Genomic DNA, 18,946 nt, shown 5'->3' on the forward strand with positions numbered 1-18,946 from the left:
CTGAACGGTTGATGTTGAGATGTGTCTGTTACTTGAACTCTGTGAAGCATTTATTTGGGCTGCAATTTCTGAGGCTGGTAACTCTAATGATCTTGTCCTTTGTAGCAGAGGTAACTCTGGGCCTTCCTTTCCTGTGGCGGTCCTCATGGGAACCAGTTTCTTCATAGCGCTTGATAGTTTTGCGACTGCACTTCAAGAAACTTTCAAAGTTCTTGACATTTTCCAGATTGACTGACCTTAATGTCTTAAAGCAATGATGGACTGACGTTTCTCTTTGCTTATTTGAGCTGTTCTTTCCATAATATGGACTTTGTCTTTTACCAAATAGGGCTATCTTTAGTATACAACCCCTACCCTGTCACAACAAAACTGATTGGCTCAGAAAATTCATAACATTTTAACAAGGGACACCTGTTAATTGAAGTGGTCTCGTGTGGCTCAGTTGGTAGAGCATGGCGCTTGCAACGCCAGGGTTGTGGGTTCATTCCCCACGGGGGGACCAGGGTTCAATTCCCACGGGGGGACCAGGATGAATATGTATGAACTTTCCAATTTGTAAGTCGCTCTGGATAAGAGCGTCTGCTAAATGACTTAAATGTACATGTAAATGTAAGTGCATTCCAGGTGACTACCTCATGAAGCTGGTTGAGAGAATGCCAAGAGTGTGCAAAGCTGTCATCAAGGCAAAGTGTGGTTAGTTTGAAGAATCTGAAATATGAAATATATTTTGATTTGTTTAACACTTTTTATGTTACAACATCATATGTGTTATTTCATACTGTAGTTTTAGTGTCTTCACTATTATTCTATAATGTAGAAGAAAGAAAAACTTGAATGAGTCCAAACGTTTGACTGGTACTGCCTAGGTATAATTTCACACGCCATGAATTCATTAGATTATTGCTGACTGTTTTAAATGCATTTTATTCGACCTTCAACTGGACAAAAAAAGCTTATTTAGAGAAAACATAAAAAAATTGAGATCTGTTTATCGTGAATCACCCATAAATTTGAAAAAATTGAGATATGAGTTTTAGGCCATATCGCACAGCCCTACTTCTAGCTACTCACATTGGTTAAAAGCTAGTGTACGTACACATCCAACAAACGTCCACTCGGGCAGGGTACAAAAATGTGAAATGGCAAAAGAAGAATAATGGGGCCCAAAATGGGAATCAAGCTGACAAAGACCCTTTGGGGTAAAACTGTGGGCATTCATTCAATCAGTGTCCAGACTCCAGTCAATCACATTGGATAATGTGCATAGTGTACTGTTTTTCCACCTGACCTACATAGACTGACTTGTAGTACAGCAGGATCTTGATGGGGGAGCCACATGTTTTCACAATCGCATCACCCCTTTATGTAGTAATCCATTTACTGTTGTAGCGGCACATCCGTGCCCACGCATGAAGTGTGGAGAATGTGGTGTGCATGTGTGTGTTCACTGTAACCTCTGACCTCCGGAGCCGACAGCTGCATGCAGTGTTCACACTCTGCCTTCCGGCTATTCCACATTGTCTCAGGCTAGGTTCAAGTTCAGTTCAGACAAACGAACGGTGTCATGGTATGCACATTTCAATGGATACACCTGGATTATTTGGTTAGGTTGGCTTCGGTGCCGTTTCGCCTGGAAGTTGAGTACTTGGTCTAGGCTAGCCTATATTTAATAAAAATTGCATTAGTCGATATATTTCCATTAATACACCTGGATTAGGTCTGAATATTCTTGATTGCATGTACTGTTTTCTCTGTTAGTAGGCTTTAGGATGATGTTTACTTAGGCTGCCGTTTACCTAATGACATCACAATCTGGAAATGTAGCCAAAAAAATACTTCGCATTATGAACAAAAACAATAAACAGACAAAAAAAAACAACGAAGCTACAGTCCCGAACTAGTGAACACAGAAAAAACCAGGAACACACGAACAGGAACAATCACCCACAAATCAACAGTGAAAACAGGCTACCTTAATATGGTTCCCAATCAGAGCAAAACACCTGCCTCTGATTGAGAACCATATCAGGCCAAATGACAAACCTCGACATAGAAACACATAACATAGATTGCCCACCCCAACTCACGCTCTGACCATACTAACTAAAGACAAAAACAAAGGAAAATAAAGGTCAGAACGTGACACTAGTCCTCAACATATATGATCATACTTACTCTACACAACCATAATGACATATTTAGTTGTGAAGTTTTACCCACATGGTGTAGTAGAATATATACTGCAATATAGCATTGTGATATTATAATTCAGTCATTGGGCTCTGCTTACATTGCTTTTGCCATAGCCTTTTCTGGTGATGCCCGGTTAAACTCACTATGACCTTGAGATGATCCTTAGTGGGTTTTATTCAAGGGCCCACTCCCAGCCACACAAAGGCCACTCTGTAATCAGAACAGTACTGTGCTTCATAACAACCCACTGAACCAGTGTGACTTTATCTCTGCCTGTTTATCTCTCAGCCTCAGAAATGGGAACTGTGACGCGCATATTGGAACGACACTCCATAAAAAATTATCTAGAAGTGAAGATTTGTAACAATACTTACTCCTCTCACTTCGTTAACAAGCAGTGATATATTGACCAAGAATCATCCCTTTGTCTGGCTTTGTTCCTTCTCCTTCCTTCCCATCCACCCACCCACACACACACACACACCACACACACCACACACACACACACACCACACACCACACACACACACTAGAACGGCAGTAGCCTAGTGGTTAGAGCGTTGGGCCAGTAACCGAAAGGTTGCTAGATTGAATCCCTGAGCTGTCAAGGCAAAAATCTTGTTCTGCCTCTGAACAATGCAGTTAACCCACTGTTCCTAGGCTGTCATTGTAAATAAGAATTTGTTCTTAACTGACTTGCCTAGTTAAATAAAGGTTTTTAAAAAATCTAAATGTTTTTAGTTATGCATGGCATACTACACGGATAATTTACTGTAAGCCAACTATTTGAAGCCAAAAGTGAAACATCTGAGTAACGATTTGGTCAGCCTCTTTTTTACAGATAAATCCCATTTGACATGTTAAGACACTTCCAAAGCACTTTTAAAAGAATGTCCACAGGGTGGGGCTGATACTGTCTGGAACACATTGAGCATTGGAATGACTTGCCCCCTCCTTCCCACTGCAGGGAATAGTCAAATGAGGGTGAACCACAAAGTGATAGTATTTCCCCCAAGAGAAAGCATTTTCTTGGCTCAACAGACTTGCTATGAGGACTGGGCTATAGGGAGTTTGGAATATAATTGTAAGTATTATTTTGTTGATTCATGCACCCTTAACTTTTGTTAGTGACTTTGAACATGGTATAGTAAAGCGCATGACGCACACAAACATTTTTGTAGAGGGGCTGACTAACAGAGTAAAACTATGAAAAGTAAAGTTGAACCTAATAACAATCGTTTCGGCAACGCAGCGATTTTTTGTGTTTTCTAGTATCATTTTTATTGCGCGTTTTATTTTAATATGTCTTTTTCTCTGCATTGTTAAGAGTGCCTGTAAGTAAGCATTTAACTGTTAGTCGACACTAGATTTTTGACAAAACGTTGGTTGTTAGGTTTACTCTTTACATTTTTGGGAGTGTATATATAGTGCGACTTTATTTTTTAGACATTATACATCGTCCTTGCTCGCTTACAGGGTTGGACAGTAATGGATTACTTGTAACGTATTACAAAAACGCTAACTGTAATCCGTTACGATACAAGCAAAAATATTGTGATCAGATAACCCATACTTTCGAAAAACTAGATGATTACTTCAATGATTACTTTTCAATTCAGAAAGGATGTTTGCGGGGAAAAAATCGTTGACACTTTTGTTTTCACAATGACATTCAAATAAGCATTGTAAAAAGGCACAAATGTAAGTTTGTTCCACCTGAGCGAGTCTGACCACAAGTCAGAGACCACTATGATGATACACCAAATGTGTTTGATGGATCGCGGGAACAGAACAGGAATAGGTTTGTGTAGGCTACAGTTCAAGCTATGTCTTCCAATGCTGCGACTGCTGTCGGCATCCAAAGATTATCCAATTTGAATAAACGCTTGGAGGTGAAGATGATCGTAGTGGTGTAGTCTACGACGATACGGATAACTTATTATTAAAATCTACATAACGTTAGCGCATTGATGTTCTGCTCTCTCATTTAGCTATTTGCGCCTTATGGATTGTGGTTGTTGTGGATGGCTGTTCACAAATCTAAATGTGTATTTGAACCCAATAATAGTTGAATTCAAGATGTTTAAGCTGCTGTGAACGCTGCGTGTAACACATCCGGTATCAGGATAAATAAAAAGCAAGGTCTGCTAACTTTCTTTAATTATGTTTAATTACCGCAAACAATGAATGGCAAATGCAATTTTCGTATATACAGTTCGCTGTATCACCACGCAGGGTTAACAGGGAACTGGCAGGAAGTACGTAAACAGCTGTTCTTATACCGTGATGACGTAGTTCCAACGCGTCTGTTGGCCTATCACAGTAGAGGCTGGGCGCGGTTTAGACTTTGCCCCGCCTTTGCTGGCCTTCGGATTTGTCCAAGCCCCTTGGCGCGTTCCTTTTGTCCACATCTGGTTGCTGGGTAGATTAGATCCGTCTTGTGTCTGTCGATTCTACACTGGAACAGTTCCTAATATGGTATTGTCCAGTCAGGGGCGAAAATCTGATATCAACCTTGGACAGTGGTGGGCCGTCAGGGCCTGCAAGGCCTTCTCTGCTGGCCTAAACATCATCAGAATATAATTTTTTAAAAATATATTTTCCCACCAATATGTATTAAATTATTCCCAAGAGTAAGAGTTATACTCTTCATTTCATAGCTTTCCTCTTGGTTGCACTGCTTCCAGCCCCAGGTTGAGATTTGGAGGGCTGGTCTTTTTGTTAGATCTTTTATCCAATCATATTCAGCCATCATGTGTTGCCAGGGGTCTAAAATCTGCCCTCAGGCCTTCAGAATCAACAGTGCGGGCGCTTGTAGCTTATAGTGAATGGAAATGAAAATTTAGTGTCAACCAATCAGCTTTAGAGTTGGCTATTGTACGCCTGCTGGCTGGCTCCAGTGTTACACAGGAGCCAGCTAGCAGGCGTAGTGCGTGCACGTCTTTTGATTGGATTACCAATAATGAGAGGCAGGTTCTATGGAGATCTAGGAAACTGAATTTGATAAACAAATTAATTAGCGTACTACTAAGCTGTTTTTTCAACCCACAATGGCGGAAGGAGGAGAAGATATCGATTTGGTCGAGGATATAATTATAACGCCATTCTCAAGACGAACTTTTCAAGAAAAGTTAGACATTGTAAGGAGAGGTCGCCCGACGCCACAAAGCCTGCCACAGGCGGGAAAGGGCTTTGTTCGCTCGCCACTTTCAAAGTTTCAACTACGAGCGCTGTCAATGGCTCACAGGCGCCTTGGCTCCGAGACGCACTGCAAACTGTACTGCTGGGAATGCCTATTATTTGCAAGTGATCGATTTGGTGTTTGGAGCCACACTGGCTTTGCAAACTTGAGTTGTCTAACCAAGGCAGCAACGAGACACCAAAGTCCAGCTGGGCACTAACAAGCAATGGTGCTTTTGAAAACTTTTGGGGACACCGGAATGGATCTACAGTTCAAAGAACAAGCGTGCAGGGCAACGGAGCTGCACAATGAAAAGGTGAAGGGAAATATTGAAAAGACTCATTGATTGTGTCATGTTTTTAGGTAAACACTGTTTACCCAAAAATGTCAATTTGTCAATTTCAAGGTGACGCAACGCCTGGTTATACTGCGTTTCTGTCTAAATGTATAGTGTCTAGAGCCATGGCATCATAATGAGGTGGATTAATTCGGGTGGGACTGTGTAGTGCCTCACTGAAGGCCCAGGCCCCAAGCCCACGGCATGCCACTGACCTTGGAGGGGACAATTACATGAAATTTTCTCAGAGCAATTCCTGAGGGGGACACCAAAAGTAATGCTGTAACACATAGCATACGTTGTTAAATGTATATTGAGGAACCATAATTCCTACAACTGGATAATTGATAGGTACAGTAGTTACCTGAAGGGTTTTCCCAACTTGTTTAACTCATTATAATTCTACTACTAATAATAGTTATAGCAGTGCTCCTTACCAGTCCAGTATGTATGCAGGTATTCGTACTTACAACCAGCAATATCAAGAAAGGTCAGTAGGTGACAATGCTACTGTACACTGTATGGGTGTAGTTTTCATAAATACAATGAACATGGTGTGATCACATCTAAAAGAATCTCCATTGAGAACCATCACAAAGTTGGTCTCTGTATTGAATTGATTTTTTATTTTGACTTTTTCTGATACATTTATATAGTCATTAAATATGTGCACCTGGCCTGAGTCTACTACAATATCTTTACAAGAACAAAAAGATACAAATAAGTACAGTTCTAAAAGCAAAATAACTACTTTAATGAAAAACCCAAATAAATCAAACAAAATATCGTTCAGTCAGTGTCTCAACTCAGTCAGTGTCTCAACTCAGTCAGTGTCTCAACTCAGTCAGTATCTCAACTCTTCAAACAGCAGCTATGGACAAGTATGTCGCACAAAGTATGACATTTTAAATAAAATAACATGAAATAAATAATTTGTAAGTGTACTGAAAACTACTAAACAAAAGAACAAATATCAATTACACCAGGGGTTCTCAAACAGGGGTCCATGGACTAATTGCAAGGTGTCCGTGAAATAAAATAAAGTGTAATGAACGTATTCAGTACCACAAGGTTTCCAGTAAGTTTACATATAATATAGAGTGGAGGTCCCTGAGGACCGCTCAAAACCTTGCCTGCCTTGCCTCAAAATATGCAGGGGTTCCAGTACCCAAAAAAGGTTGAGAACAACTGCTATACACACTACTGAACAAAAGAACCGAACATATGTTTGCGGGTTTCAATGGATCCAACAAATTGCTGGCAGATATTTTCCCTCTTGAGACTGTCCAGCCTGTCTTTATGTACATTACAGACAACTACGCCGTTCAGTCTCTCTTGGCCCATGCTAGCCCGTAACCAAGTCTTTAACCTGCGGAGTGCACTGAAACTCCTCTCAGCCTCACATGAAGACACTGGCACCACAAACAAAATTCTGATCAGCACCTCAACTTGGTCAACTTGGTCTTCAATAGAGTCACTCAATGTTGTTGCTTTCTCATACAGTGCAAGGTAGCTTTCGTCATTTCTCTTGCCCCTAAGAGATGACCGCACACACTCGACTATAGCCTGCATACCAGAGACAGTCTTAGTTTTCTTCTGCAGTGAAATGTTTAGACATTCAAGCTCTCCAAGAACAGCAGAGGCAAGTGTGAGGCCCAACACAGTCTTGCCTTTGCTGAAGTGCTCGAATAAGCCACTGGCAGTTGAAGCTGTCTTGGATGCAGATTTTGCCATCTCCTCTAGGCTGCTTAGTACCCGCTCATACTGCCCTAGCACAGCTCTAATAGCAGTATTCCACACAGTCCACCCTGACCAGGGTGGTCAGATTTGTATCTTTGGACGTGGCAATTGATTCAAACATGCTCTTAAACTTTCCTGACTGGCCATAGAGGACATCTAGCTGATGGACCCAGGAAAGGGAATTCCGGATCAGTGGGGAGGCTGAGCAGCCAGCCTGTGTAATCAGATTTACTGTGTGCTCCACAATGGACATAGAGGGCTAACGGCTGCTGCCTCCTCACAATTGCCTGTGCACCTGTGTATTTTCCTGCCATGTTTGAGGCACCATCGTAACTCTGCCCACGTAAGCCAGACATGGGCAAATTGAGCCTCAACAACACATCAGTTGCCACTTTCGCAATGCCCTCACCTGTTGTCTCCGACACCCTGTATAGCCCAATAAACTCCTCGTGAGGGACAAGGTCATGGTCAACATAACGCAGACAGACATTCTCCTGTTCAGCACCAGAGACATCTTGAGTACCATCAACAATTAATGAAAATTGTACAATCGGAAGAGACCTAATCTCAGCTGCAATGCCTCGAATGACTATTGGCCATGATGTTCAGAATTTCATTCTGTGCTTTGGGGCCTGTGTACATTGTGGTACGCTCTGTTAACCACTTCAGTAAAATGGGATCATCCTCTTCTGCCCTAAGTTTCAAAAGCTGGTATAAATTCCCACTGTCATCCGTGTAGCTTCTAAATGCTTGTCCCTGTCTTACTACATGCCGCACCGAACTAACAATTTTCATCAAGCAATGCCTTGCGTCATCCTGCTGTTTACCCCACGCGCTGGACATAACTGGACACTGATTGGATTTAGCTGGTGTGCTGTTACAATTACAAAGTGGCGGTGGGTTTGGCAGTTTTGATGTGCTGTGAATTTTTCAATGGCTTTTCTCCAGTTCCTAAATCCTGCACTAATGAAGGCAGCATCTGCTCTTTGGCCAAAAGATGGCTGGCTTGAAAACCCTTGGCTACAGTGAAAACACAACACTCCTTTTATTGATGGATTATAATGTAGCCAGGGGAAATCGCGAAACCATCTCTCTTGAAACGTCAACACTCTGTTGGCAAGAGTTTGCGGTTCTATAAATTGTGGGTGTGGCTGATATGGTTTTGTGCCATCACTGTGGTAACTGGACAATGCTGTGCCACTGTCCCCTATACTGGTGCTGCTGGCAACAAGGGTGACACCTGGTCCTGCAGTGGCTGTGACACTGTCCTCTGAAGTCTCTCTCCCTGGCTCTTTCCCTTTCACCACTCTCACTGACTCACAGTCTGTCTCTTAGAAAATAAATAAGGTTTTGCCGTACTCCTAACTGCCGGTACCCAAAACTACACAATTAATCACAACAGCAATACCATTGCCGTAAACAAATCTTAGTTTAGTCATCAGTTTAAGTTGAGAGTGGGGGTATCCATGGCATTTTCCAATTATGTCCCTATTTTACAAGTAAAAAAAATTGAGAACCTTTCATAATGTTGCCAAACAAAGACTCAAGAAACTTACCTGAGACTCCCTGTCTCTGCATATCTGTCCCTGCATATCTGTCCCCCGCTCTGCTGTCTGTGTGCCATCTGTTGCCTGCTCTGCCTAATGACATCATTGTGAAACATTACCATCAGCATTTCACTTCTTTCTTATGAACATTTTATCAACTAGTCTTTGAGATATTAGGCTACTAGAGTTCTTACTTTGCGTTTTGGTGTACTGAAAAATACTCTGATGCCCGTCTTTTTACTTTTTTCTGCCATTTTTCTACCTGGCTGGCCTAGCTGAACACACACACATTTACACAACACATTCTGCAACCTTTTGTAATTTTAATATAGTTTGTTTCGTATTGGCTGGTTTCCAACAATAGCTGAATTTGTAAAGTTAGCGAGCACCAATTCTCTTTCTGTGTGTTTGCTATAATCTTTGCTACCTGGTTAAATAAAGGTGAAATAAAAAAATTAAAAAAAAGTTCAGTAGCGACAATTTAGCTTGTGCAACGAGACCATTATATATATTTAAGACAATGGTATAAGAGAGTGTAGTTCTGTTCAGTTTGGACTTCAGTTCATCGCTAACCTTATCACAGGGACTTTGAAGCACTACAGCTGCATGCTGATCTTGGAATAAACTGACGATAGCAAAGATTCCATCTTTGACGACGCCACATACATGGAATAGGTACTAGCTAGCTTGATAGTTAATGTTTGCTTTAGTTTGCGCGCTAGCTCTGCAAACTCAGCTAGTGTGTGTGTAACGGATGTGAAATGGCTAGCTAGTTAGCGGGTATGCGCTAGTAGCATTTCAATCAGTTACGTCACTTGCTCTGAGACTTAAGTAGGGTTGCCCCTTGCTCTGCAAGGGCCGTGGCCTTTGTGGAGCGATGGGTAACGATGCTTCGTGGGCGACCGTTGTTGATGTGTGCAGAAGGTCCCTGGTTCGTGCCCGTGTCGGGGCGAGGGGACGACGTAAAGTTATACTGTTACATTGATGCTGTTGACCCGGATCACTGGTTGCTGCGGAAAAAGGAGGAGGTTGAAAGGGGGGTGAGTGTAACGGATGTGAAATGGCTAGCTAGTTAGCGGGTACGCGCTAGTAGCATTTCAATCAGTTACGTCACTTGCTCTGAGACTTAAGTAGGGTTGCCCCTTGCTCTGCAAGGGCCGCGGCTTTTGTGGAGCGATGGGTAACAACGCTTCGTGGGTGTCAGTTGCTGATGTGTGCAGAAGGTCCCTGGTTCGCGCCCGGGTCGGGGCGAGGGGACGACGTAAAGCTATACTGTTACATGTGAACCCTGCCAGCATAAAAATAAATAAATAACATTGCTATGGACCTGCTATGGATACCTGCTATGGATTGACTGGATTAACCTCACGTCAGTTACGTACATGTGCCTTTCGGACAGTAGATACGTACTCTCTATTACTTTGCCAGCTAAAGAACTGGCAGTGGATCAAACCATCGTGAGGCAAAGGGCGGGGGAGGTCTCAATCTTTTGAAACTTCAAAACGCGCTATTAAGTGTCTATAATCAGCACACGTGCTTTCATTGCGTATTATTGAAATTACATAGTTATGTTTACAGAGATATATTGGGGGGGACAAATCATATTTTTCCCAAGATGGGGGGGGGTCGTGTCCCCCCCGCCCCCCCTGGGATTTCCGCCTATGTGTCCAGTAATCTACCCTCCTGGTTGGCCTAGAGAGATGCACCCCTCCCCTCTCCAGACTGTCCACAGCTTTTATGGCCTGTGTTGGTCAGTCCTTACACCTACACACTCACCCCCCTCTGTATTGTTTGTGTGTGTGTGTAACAAAACAATATTTATCTTCAAACAATATGCTAACAGACTATAGCGCATAAACATAAATCCTAACACTGCCTATCAATCATTGTTTTTGAAACCAGTGGACAGCCAGTGAAAAAGGCCTCTTGCAACATCTGCACAGTGAGGATCCAAGCCTATGGAATAAAAGTGGGGCTTTTATTGCTAAATCTAATTCATGCTGATAAAAAGGCCTAATGGACACATACTCAAACGTGCACACTTTTGATAGACTTAAAGGGGCAGTCTGTAATTGTTACATATATTTTTGGAATTAAAATGATTTATACAGTACCAGTCAAAAGTTTGGACACACCTACTCATTCAAGGTTTTTTTTTTTTTTTTTTACTGTTTTCTACATTGTAGAATAATAGTGAAGACATTCAAACTATGAAATAACAAATAAAGAATCATGTAGTAACCAAAAAAGTGTTAAACAAATCAAAATAGATTTTAGATCCTTCAAAGTAGCCACCCTTTGCCTTGATGACAGCTTTGCACACTCTTGGCAAAGCATGCCGTTCTATGAGCGCAGCATTTATTTTTCAACTCGAATCAATGAGCCCAACCAGTCCTTCATGACGACAAAATCATAAACAACAGAGTAGGGCTGCCTAATAAGTCCTTAGTTTTGGGGTCATGCTCAGGTAAAACAATTTGGCTAATCTATACTTCCCAGAGGTGGGACCAAGTCATTGTTTTACAAGTCCCAAGTCAAGACAGGCAAGTCCGAGTCAAGTTTAAAGTCAAGACCGACAAGTCTCAAGTCCTAAACTTTGAGTTTCGAGTCCTAAACAAGTCATAATGTGCTCTTCACCAAATGTTATACCATTTCATATTTTTAACAAGAGTAATAGTTAGTATATTACATTTACGCAAATCATGAATGCTTTTACAAATATATATGTTTATTACTTTCCAAATTAACTTTATATTTCCATGGAAATACATGGGTAGCCATGAGAAAGACCCGCCCCCCCCTTAGCGATCGACTATCGAGGATCGCTATAGGGCACAATCGGGTGATGTAGGCTTGTACACAATCGCCCAACCTTAACACACACACACCCTCTCTGTGTGTGGTTATAGTAGGCTAACGTATTTCAATGGTTTTAGGAACAGCAGTAACATCAGGCAGGCTTTAGGCTACCAACTACCTAGCCAGTTGTAGCTCAATCTTGGGTGCAATGATCATGTTCCCGCACTGACTGTCTGTGTGGAGGCTCATTGATTTAACGTTACGTTAGCCTACATGCTACACTAGAAAAGTTATATATAGCTGTCGGCTATATTAGCCACGATTTATGGTTCTTTGTGCAGCTTAAAATGTCGAACAAAGTTGGAAATTGTTGCGCCTCCATCTGTAATTTTCTTCCCGCATGTTTTGCAAGTTGCAATCCATTTTTTGTTGACTACAGCGTAGTCTGTATATCCGAAAATAATAATTTTGGTTATCATCTTTCCAAGGGCTCCATCTGAATTCACCCGCCATTGTTCCTCTGCATTGCCACACGCAATTTTTTCTCAGCTGGCACAATTTGATTGGCTGCTGTCCGATTCAAACTGTAATCCGTTAAATGAAGAGTTGATGCGCTGTACACTTTTTTTAATAGCATCATTTTTAATATTTGGGCTTGGGGAGGGTATCAAGTCAGTTCCAGTCAAAAGGCTCAAGTCCAAGTTAAGTCACAAGTCATTGGTGTCAAAGTCATCGTATTTGTGACTCGAGTCTGACTTCCATATTTCCAAGTCCTATTCTTGAAGATCAAGGGGTATAACATTTATTGGAATGACTGGAATTCTGATAGATTTTGGTTTTTAATGTAAAGATATCATTTAATCGTATCATTATATGTAGCACAAAGCGATGGGTTAGAAGAATCTGCCCCTCATACCATTGCGGTCACATAATCATCCCCAGTTTACAATTGGCTCATTCATCCCCCTCCTCTCCCCTGTAACTATTCCCCAGGTCGTTGCTGTAAATGAGGATGTGTTCTCAGTCAACTTACCTTTAAAAAATAAAAAGAAGCCTACATAACCAACCCATAAAGTAAAATGTAACATCCATATATGGCCAGCTATGTAAACTTTAACATTGATGTGTCCTGCAATATGTTTTGCAATTGGTAACATACATTTGTGTCTTCTTCTAATGCCTCAGTAAGATTACGTTACTGAGTTTGGGTAATCCAAAAGCTACGTTACTGATTACAATTTTGGACAGGTAACTTGTAACTGATGACATTTAGAAAGTAACCTACCCAACCCTGGTCGCTTAGTAAGCAAGAAGAGCATGTTCATTGAGTCAATGCTTGTATTAGTCAATGCATATTATTCAGGCTATCCACTGTTGCTCTCAGATTTAATTTGGCTCAACCACTGATTGTTGTCAGGTGTGAACCCTTTCCTGTGGAGAGACCACTGTTTCTCAGAACCACTGTTTTTCTACTAAGGAGAAAGGCCCTAACATGGCGTTGGTCTTCAGCTTGTCCACTCTCATATTTGTCCTCATCACTGGGATGGAGACATCCAAAAGTAAGGCATTCTGCAGGCTCAATTTGTAATACTTTTGCCAACACCACAACTTCCAAAATGAATGGTCTAGGAGTTTTGTTTTATCCAACTACATTTATCAGGCGTGACATTTTCCGTACTACAGTACTGTTTAATTTTGTTATCTATTGCTTAAACAGGTCTAAGTCAGTGCTCAGAGTTGAAGGTAATCCAGGTGGAATCTGGGAAGGATGCAGTCCTAGAGTGCTCTGTGAAGTTCAGTGCGGAATCCCCTGGTAATGTAAACATAGAGCGGGTCCAGTTGTGGAGGCGGCACCAGAATAGTAGTCACAAAGGTGAACCTGTGTTCAAATACACTCAACAATCCTCCAATCCCAGGATGCCGCAGAGCCAAAAATATCAGCATTCCATGCCACCTGCCAATGAGAAAGACAAAGTTGTGTCCCTGTTGGTCAAAGAAACCCAGCCTGAAGACGAGGGTACATATGAGTGTGTAGTGAACACTGACAGTGGAAACACAAATTGTAAATTCATGCTGGAGGTCACAGGTGAGCTCAGTAATCCTCTTACATAGAACACATGGACAGCTCAAGGGGGCTGGGGGGGGGTCATTCCTTGTGAATGGATGATTACAGTTAGACTGGCCTACTAGGGGAAAATCTTGTAAGCATTTACTGTATGTCTATGGCAAGGATTTTCTCAGTGCTTGTGTCTACTCATTGGAGTTAATGTATAGAGACAGCTGTGGCACCAGTGTGGCTGTCACACAGTGCATGGGATATCTCCTCACAGTGTAACAATATAGTATTCTCCTTTTTGCGTCATGATTTCCACTGTGCAGAGGATCCATCAAGAATTCTTTCTTTTCTGATGTTATCCTCTATTAGTATCCATATGTTATATAAATTGACTTAGCTACCTTTAAACCAAATACCCTACAAACATTACTTAATTGATTGCATCCCTGATCGAAAACCTGAATGTGACATGATTTTCATTTAAAATGATTCTGATTTTGTGTGTTACAGTACGAGACCAGGTTCCTGAAAATCCTGCGAATCGAAAGGAAATTCCAAAGAACAGTTACATGAGTGTGGCTGCTGTATTTGTGGTAGTAGGCTCTCTTGCCATTGGACTGCCGCTTCTCAAGCTGTTTCAAGCCAGAAGACTCAGACAACGTGAGCACCCAGGGTCATGTCCATTAGGGCACACTGTTGCAAAATGCTTCAAGATGTTATTCAGATAGTTCCTCCCCATTTCAGACTGCTTCTTTCCTTTTCATGCCTAGTGAACATGACCCTGCTTTTCACAGTCTCCGCAGAAAGGAATGCAGAGGTCTGGGAAGATTGGTAGAATTGCAATAGAATAAGTGGAACTAACTGCTCAGACAAGAGGACTGAACTTAGTTTTTGAATTGTTTTACTTTCTCTATTGCTCTCCTCCTTCCCAGATAGGAATACAGGATTTGTTATTGTATTGTCAGTGAGTGATAAATCACAAAGCATGGTAGAGCACTGTAAAAGGTTGCTTCTGGTTTCTCTTTCCAGATGAGTCCTTGATACCAGAGGACTCTGTTGTGCCAGAAGGTATGTTTGAGTATATTATTTGTCTACCTAATGGAAAAGGGATTCCTGTCCGAACTATCAAAGTGTATCAAATGTATAGTAAAATGCACTTTATAAAATGTGTACAGCTCCACCAACCACCAGCATGCCCAGCACAAGAACATTCCAGGCATTCCCGTGGTTGGCAGGCTATATCACATCCGGCCGTGATTGGGAGTCCCATAGGGCGGCGCACAATTGGCCCAGTGTCGTCCGGGTTTGGCCGGTGTAGGCCGTCATTGTAAATAAGAATTTGTTCTTAATTAACTGATGTGCCTAGTTAAATAAAGGTTAAATAAAACATTTAATTAGTGGTTGTTCTGTATGGTGACATGAGTGGACTGACTTCTCCCACTTGTCACAGATATCCAGAGTAGATGTGGTGGATTGTTCCATAATGACCATCACCGAGGCCAACCCTCAGAGCCAGACTGGCAGCCGGCTGGGGGCTGAGCCTGAGACCCCTGCTGTAGCGCTTCAGAACAGTGGAGGATGGCTCAGCTGGATCTTCAGGAGAGGAAAGGAGATTCATCTATCTGATGAGAAAGACAACTCTGTATGGAACCTGTTTAAATATTCTATGGAGACACAAAACTGACCCCCAGGCTGAGGTATTCACTTTAAATCATCTCAGTTAAAAATAGCGGCTGATCATTGTATTTTAACTGTGAGAATGGTACTAATCATTTGGAGAATTTGTTGATGTGGTTTACAGAACAAGCCTGTACCGCCTCCTCCCCCGATGGGAATGTATCTGGGGAACTCTGGTCTTCCCAAAGGGGTGAATCCTTACTTCAGGAAAGCAGGTGAATATGGTTTAATTGAAATACTGTGCCAGCCAATCATCGCTTTCTCTGGTGATCTCCTGACTCTTTCCTCTAGTCTAACAGCAGGTCTATGGGAAAAATATCCCAGGATGCTCTACTCTGATGGGACCACCTCAACACCACCTAGCCAGCTCCCTTGACAGTTCCCCGCCCAACACTCCACCCTCATGGCACAGATGACAGAAACTTGCCCCTGGAACTCTACCCTACTTTGGTATGAATCCTTCCAAAGTTAATTGATTTCATAAACGGAGCTTTTTACAGCTGTATAGCAAGTGGTTGAAGTAGCAGTAGCACTATTTTTCATTTTGTCTCACAGGCCATTTGCCCCGAGGGACCATATCCACATGAATATTTCAGCATAGAAAAACTATTGAAACAAGTATCCCTCTACTTCATGTCTTGATGTTCACATTCATTTAATATACTGTATGTTCCATCATCATCACTGTACAGATGTACAATATGTAAATCAATATTTTATTAATATATGAACATGCATTACAAAAAATATAGAAAAGCATTTTTAATGTACCACCATATACAGTATTTCAATATACAACTTTTGTGTATGGGTACCTCACTTGAGATCTGTGATGAACTGTTTTCTAAGAGGATATTTTCTCCAGTGTTTGGCCCAGAAATGTTTCCTTTTAGGGCCTCCCGGGTGGCGCAGTGGTCTAGGGCACTGCATCGCAGCGCTAGCTGCGCCACCAGAGACTCTGGGTTCGCGCCCAGGCTCTGTCGCAGCCGGCCGCGACCGGGAGGTCCGTGGGGCGACGCACAATTAGCCTAGCTTCGTCTGGGTTAGGGAGGGTTTGGCCGGTAGGGATATCCTTGTCTCATCGCGCACCAGCGACTCCTGTGGCGGGCCGGATGCAGTGCGCGCAAACCAAGGGAGCCGGGTGCACGGTGTTTCCTCTGACACATTGGTGCGGCTGGCTTCCGGGTTCTAGGCGCGCAATGTTAAGAAGCTGTGCGGCTTGGTTGGGTTGTGTTTCGGAGGACGCATGGCTTTCAACCTTCGTCTCTCCCGAGCCCGTACGGGAGTTGTAGCGATGAGAAAGATAGTAATTACTAGCAATTGGAAACCACAAAAAGAAATTGGGGAGAAAAGGGGGTAAAATTAAAAAAATGAATAATAATATTTCCTTTTGTGTTTCCAGCTCTCTGAGGCCTGGCCCTCAAAAGTACCCAAATTGTTGGCTTTATGCAAACACCTCTCCCCCCCACTAGAGAGCGTTGTTCTCACACCCTGACTTGAGGTTTACCAACAGTAGGTGCTGTGTGCACTGGCTTTAGTTCCAGACCCACACTAACCTGATTCAACAAGCAACTGACCAGACCCACTCTAACCTGATTCAATAAGCAACTGACCAGATCCCCTCTAATCTGATTCAACAAGCAACTGACCAGACCCACTCTAACCTGATTCAACAAGCAACTGACCAGACCCACTCTAACCTGATTCAATAAGCAACTGACCAGACCCACTCTAACCTGATTCAACAAGCAACTGACCAGATCCACTCTAACCTGATTCAATAAGCAACTGACCAGACCCACTCTAACCTGATTCAACAAGCAACTGACCAGACCCACTCTAACCTGATTCAATAAGCAATTGACCAGACCCACTCTAACCCGATTCAACAAGCAACTGACCAGATCAGACCAGGAATTGTTAGGTTAGGTTAGATTACTTGTTGGTTATTACTGCATTGTCGGAACTAGAAGCACAAGAATTTCGCTACACTCGCATTAACATCTGCTAACCATGTGTATGTGACAAATAAAATTTGATTTGATTTGATCCACTCTAACCTGATTCAATAAGCAACTGACCAGACCCACTCTAACCTGATTCAATAAGCAACGGACCAGATCCACTCTAACCTGATTCAACAAGCAACTGACCAGATCCACTCTAACCTGATTCAATAAGCAACTGACCAGACCCACTCTAACCTGATTCAATAAGCAACTGACCAGACCCACTCTAACCTGATTCAATAAGCAACTGACCAGACCCACTCTAACCTGATTCAACAAGCAACTGACCAGATCCACTCTAACCTGATTCAACAAGCAACTGACCAGATCCACTCTAACCTGACTCAATAAGCAACTGACCAGACCCACTCTAACCTGATTCAATAAGCAACTGACCAGGCCCACTCTAACCTAATTCAATAAGCAACTGACCAGACCCACTCTAACCTGATTCAACAAGCAATTGACCAGACCCACTCTAACCTGATTCAATAAGCAACTGACCAGACCCACTCTAACCTGATTCAACAAGCAACTGACCAGACCCACTCTAACCTGATTCAATAAGCAACTGACCAGACCCACTCTAACCTGATTCAATAAGCAACTGACCAAATCCACTCTAACCTGATTCAACAAGCAACTGACCAGATCCACTCTAGCCTGATTCAATAAGCAACTGACCAGACCCACTCTAACCTGATTCAATAAGCAACTGACCAGACCCACTCTAACCTGATTCAATAAGCAACTGACCAGATCCACTCTAACCTGATTCAATAAGCAACTGACCAGACCCACTCTAACCTGATTCAACAAGCAATTGACCAGACCCACTCTAACCTGATTCAATAAGCAACTGACCAGACCCACTCTAACCTGATTCAACAAGCAACTGACCAGACCCACTCTAACCTGATTCAATAAGGAACTGACCAGACCCACTCTAACCTGATTCAACAAGCAACTGACCAGACCCACTCTAACCTGATTCAATAAGCAACTGACCAGACCCACTCTAACCTGATTCAACAAGCAACTGACCAGACCCACTCTAACCTGATTCAATAAGCAACTGACCAGACCCACTCTAACCTGATTCAATAAGCAACTGACCAGACCCACTCTAACCTGATTCAATAAGCAACTGACCAGACCCACTCTAACCTGATTCAACAAGCAACTGACCAGACCCACTCTAACCTGATTCAACAAGCAACTGACCAGACCCACTCTAACCTGATTCAACAAGCAACTGACCAGACCCACTCTAACCTGATTCAACAAGCAACTGACCAGACCCACTCTAACCTGATTCAATAAGCAACTGACCAGACCCACTCTAACCTGATTCAATAAGCAACTGACCAGACCCACTCTAACCTGATTCAATTAGCAACTGACCAG

General features: G+C 42.5%; 1 protein-coding gene across 2 annotated transcripts; it reads left to right on the forward strand.

Annotated features, from left to right (window-relative positions):
• The first annotated feature begins 3,101 nt into the window (after positions 1 to 3,101).
• LOC129833805 (uncharacterized) lies at positions 3,102 to 15,980 on the forward strand. 2 transcript variants are annotated; one of them, XR_008756110.1, is made up of 9 exons: positions 3,102 to 3,277; positions 13,215 to 13,356; positions 13,515 to 13,883; positions 14,364 to 14,513; positions 14,883 to 14,921; positions 15,029 to 15,180; positions 15,304 to 15,550; positions 15,655 to 15,745; positions 15,822 to 15,980. XR_008756110.1 is itself a non-coding variant. In XM_055898611.1 (8 exons), the coding sequence occupies exons 2-6, from the start codon at positions 13,290 to 13,292 to the stop codon at positions 15,390 to 15,392; spliced, it is 714 nt and encodes a 237-aa protein (XP_055754586.1). In that variant the 5' UTR covers positions 3,107 to 3,277; positions 13,215 to 13,289; the 3' UTR covers positions 15,393 to 15,550; positions 15,655 to 15,745; positions 15,822 to 15,980. The 2 variants fall into 2 exon arrangements, 1 of the variants encoding a protein (XP_055754586.1); XM_055898611.1 differs by lacking the exon at positions 15,029 to 15,180 and having other exon boundaries at positions 3,107 to 3,277.
• The last annotated feature ends 2,966 nt before the right edge of the window (positions 15,981 to 18,946 follow it).

The sequence above is a fragment of the Salvelinus fontinalis genome, chromosome 34 (genome assembly GCF_029448725.1).
Source record: "Salvelinus fontinalis isolate EN_2023a chromosome 34, ASM2944872v1, whole genome shotgun sequence".
Lineage (NCBI taxonomy): Eukaryota > Metazoa > Chordata > Actinopteri > Salmoniformes > Salmonidae > Salvelinus > Salvelinus fontinalis.